Here is a 3,215-nt window from a genome sequence, read left to right on the forward strand (position 1 = left end):
TACATTATAATAAATAATACCGCAGTTGGCAGTGAACGCGGTGAAATCGTTCTTAGTCAAATAAGTTCATGGTGTGTGCATAAGCGTTCAGCAAAATCAGCCCGGCTGGAGTATCATTCATCGACCTGCCAAGAGCAAACGCTATTCCAGTCATTTTATTGTGGGCTAGCCAAACCAACTGAACCGATGGATCACTTCCCTCTCTTTATGCATCTCTGAGAATAAGATCACTCTCCTGTGACCAAAAAAACATGAAATTCCTCCCCTAAATGCTTTTCCGTGACAACGTGCCACATTTCATTTTTGCCGTGATTGAAAACAGTACAGAAAACTTGAATATCGCACAACTTGTCTTGTTACCATTCAGTGAAAAGGATTAGGCAAGCTCGATGCTCTAAGAAAAAGAGTGTCCTGATGCTTAAGTGGTTCTGCTTTGAGTAATTACCATGGATGTTTCACGAAGTAACTACATAATTGTAGGAAACAGAGCGACTTAAATTAAGCTTGTAGATATTTTCTTGAGAAATATCCAAGTCCTATGGTGAGCAGTCATTCACCACGGGCTTTGTGACAATTTGGCACTGGACTAGGAGGTATGGTTAGTTCTGTTGCTTTGGAAATTGTCTGTCAAGCAGCTTGATGGACAGTCCAACTCGGGATGTATATAGATGGTGACAGCACCCTCCTGCTTCTTATACCTCTGTTACTAACCTCCTAACATGGGTCCGCTGTTGCGCAAAGAGATAATCTAGCTTTCAATATCCAAAGTCTGCTTACAGATTTTCCACGCAATACAGTATAAAGTCTCTTAGGGGCGCGAATTCAAATGGCTTCTATCGATCTGCGTCACATCAGCTGAGCTTGTGATATCCACTACACAGAAGGCTGAAGATATTTAAGTAGCAATGTTTTGCTTCAGAACTAAGAAGTCGCCCAAGCGCGCGTACATAGAAGAGGAACTTTTTCACCCCAAGCATTCTACTACGCGAAAGCACAAATCAACGCCACCCCCGGCGAAGTCACATTTGAAGGCTGTTACGGGACCAATACCAAAGGTACCATTAACTCCACCCCCGATTCATGCACCCGCTCCTGAACCTGTGCCTCCGCTAACAATTTGGTCACATGAGAAGGATGGTGACACGAAAAACTCAAAGGCCGGGGATGCTGATCAGCCACGAAGTGAGGGCAAGCGAGTTCTCTCTAGAGAAGAGTTAAGGCGGCTACGGCATCAGAGCAATCTGCAGCTATACAAATACAGTTTGCCGCTGCTTGCTGAAAGATGAGTAACCGAAAACATTCTTACGGACAACTTTTCGTTTCTCCTTATCTGTCATAATATTTGGTGCAGATTTATGTTCAGCGCAAAAATACATCAATATTCGGTTAAGATGTTTATGTCTCTGGATCAGTATTCTTGTTTGACAAAGTGATTGTCGACTTGGCTTACCTTCTAACAACAGAACACGCCTTTGTTCCGAGATACACCATGTTGCAGAAGCGCATAGTTGAGGTTTGTGGGGTAAGGTGAGCACCAGCAAGGAACGTTGCCTCCGGAAATGTCCTAGAATCACTGAAGGAATATATGGTTAACTGTCCCTGAAATTCAAATTTTACTTGGCAACACAGAATTTCCCGACCTGAAATGTCCCTAAGTGCATAGTGTTGAAGGCAATGACTTTAGCGAACCACAAATATACTTTAGGATACCATCATCAACATCACCCTCTGTACCAGTATCCTCAACACCAATATCATGAACATCATCCACATTATCACCGTTGCCACCGGCGAACCTTCTACCGAAACCGTCATCCAGCAGCAACAGCCACATCATTATCGTTGTCTTCAGTCATGGCATCAACATCATCCTCGCCCTCATCCTCATCCTCAACACACCGTCAGCATCAAAATGGTCATTAGCATCACCTAAATCAACTTCACTGTTGTCCATATCATCATATTTCAGTTACGTCCAGTCTAAATCCTGATGCAGCGTAAGAAATCAGAGGAATAAGGCATAGATACTAGGTAATTCACAGGCATCCTAATGTTGGACCTAGCAATCAAAGCTATCTAATAATCTGGAGGCCAAAAATGCTTAGTTGCTCCCCAACTACACTACACAGTGCAACCCACAGGTGAAGGTCTCAAGACTTTACATCCCATTGCATGAGGCGTATCTTTCAAATATATCACTTGGAAAAAGCTCTCGAAGCTACACAGGAGTGTTTGTCAACACAACGTAACAACACCGGTTCTCCACAGTGCTCTTTTAGTAAAGCAGATCCATAATTTCACAAAGCACGGTATATCTGTTTTATCTTAATTACATGACACAACCGTTCTCATCTGCTTGTGAGGCAATATTCACCTGGATCGCCTCGGGATACATGAATAACATTTCTATTAGTGATTTGTGACAAATGGAAATACCACAATTAGGCTTTCATTCTCATGTTTGTGGTGCACGTTTTCCCAACTTTCCCTCGTAGGGTGAGTAATTAACAAAACCATATCCTGATTTTGAGATAACTAAATTTACAATCAGTCACTCACAGTTGAACAAGCCCGCGCTACTTGCTTTCCCAGGGCTTGTAGGTTTGGAATTCTGCTAAAGGTTAAAAGATGAGAATTTTACTTCTTCGTTTCTTAGGACTAAACATCAGACGTCCTTCAGTGAATGCACCCATTCGGAAATTAAACCAAAGTTAAAGAAAGATTCGACTGAATCCCAAATGAATCTCTCCTCTATGAAATTCTGCCGCTACTTCATACTTCGTTCAGCTGGATAATCCTGATAGTGCAGTATAATTTCTTGACGAAATGCATCACCTCAAGAGTTTCTCAGAACTCTTTCACAGTACACCATCTGTTTTGATCTCCTTATAACTCACCAGGTAACCACAGCTTGTAGAATTCACAAACCTGACGGAACCCAATAGGAACGAAAGCCACACTTGGCTTTTGAAGAGTTTCAAAAAAGCTAAATTAGTGGTATGCATTTAAGAAAATACACTGCGACACTCGAACTTTGTCCCAGGTGGAACGTGAGTGGGCTTTTGCACAGGACATTCTGTTGGATAAGATCGTAAGCCTGATTCAGTTGAGCGTTCTGCTAAAACGAAGTCAGTGTAAGAATGAGTGTATTTGGCGAATTTTCTCTAATTGTAATGTTTATATATATATATATATATATATATATACATATATAA

General features: G+C 41.7%; 1 protein-coding gene across 1 annotated transcript; it reads left to right on the top strand.

The window, feature by feature from the left end:
• Positions 1 to 905: 905 nt before the first annotated feature.
• On the top strand, positions 906 to 1,286 carry T265_08859 (hypothetical protein; the record flags this gene model as incomplete). Its single annotated transcript, XM_009174776.1, has 1 exon — positions 906 to 1,286. The coding sequence occupies one exon, from the start codon at positions 906 to 908 to the stop codon at positions 1,284 to 1,286; it is 381 nt and encodes a 126-aa protein (XP_009173040.1).
• Between the last annotated feature and the right edge of the window lie 1,929 nt (positions 1,287 to 3,215).

This window comes from Opisthorchis viverrini (assembly GCF_000715545.1).
Source record: "Opisthorchis viverrini unplaced genomic scaffold opera_v5_242, whole genome shotgun sequence".
In the NCBI taxonomy this organism is placed as follows: Eukaryota; Metazoa; Platyhelminthes; class Trematoda; order Opisthorchiida; family Opisthorchiidae; genus Opisthorchis; species Opisthorchis viverrini.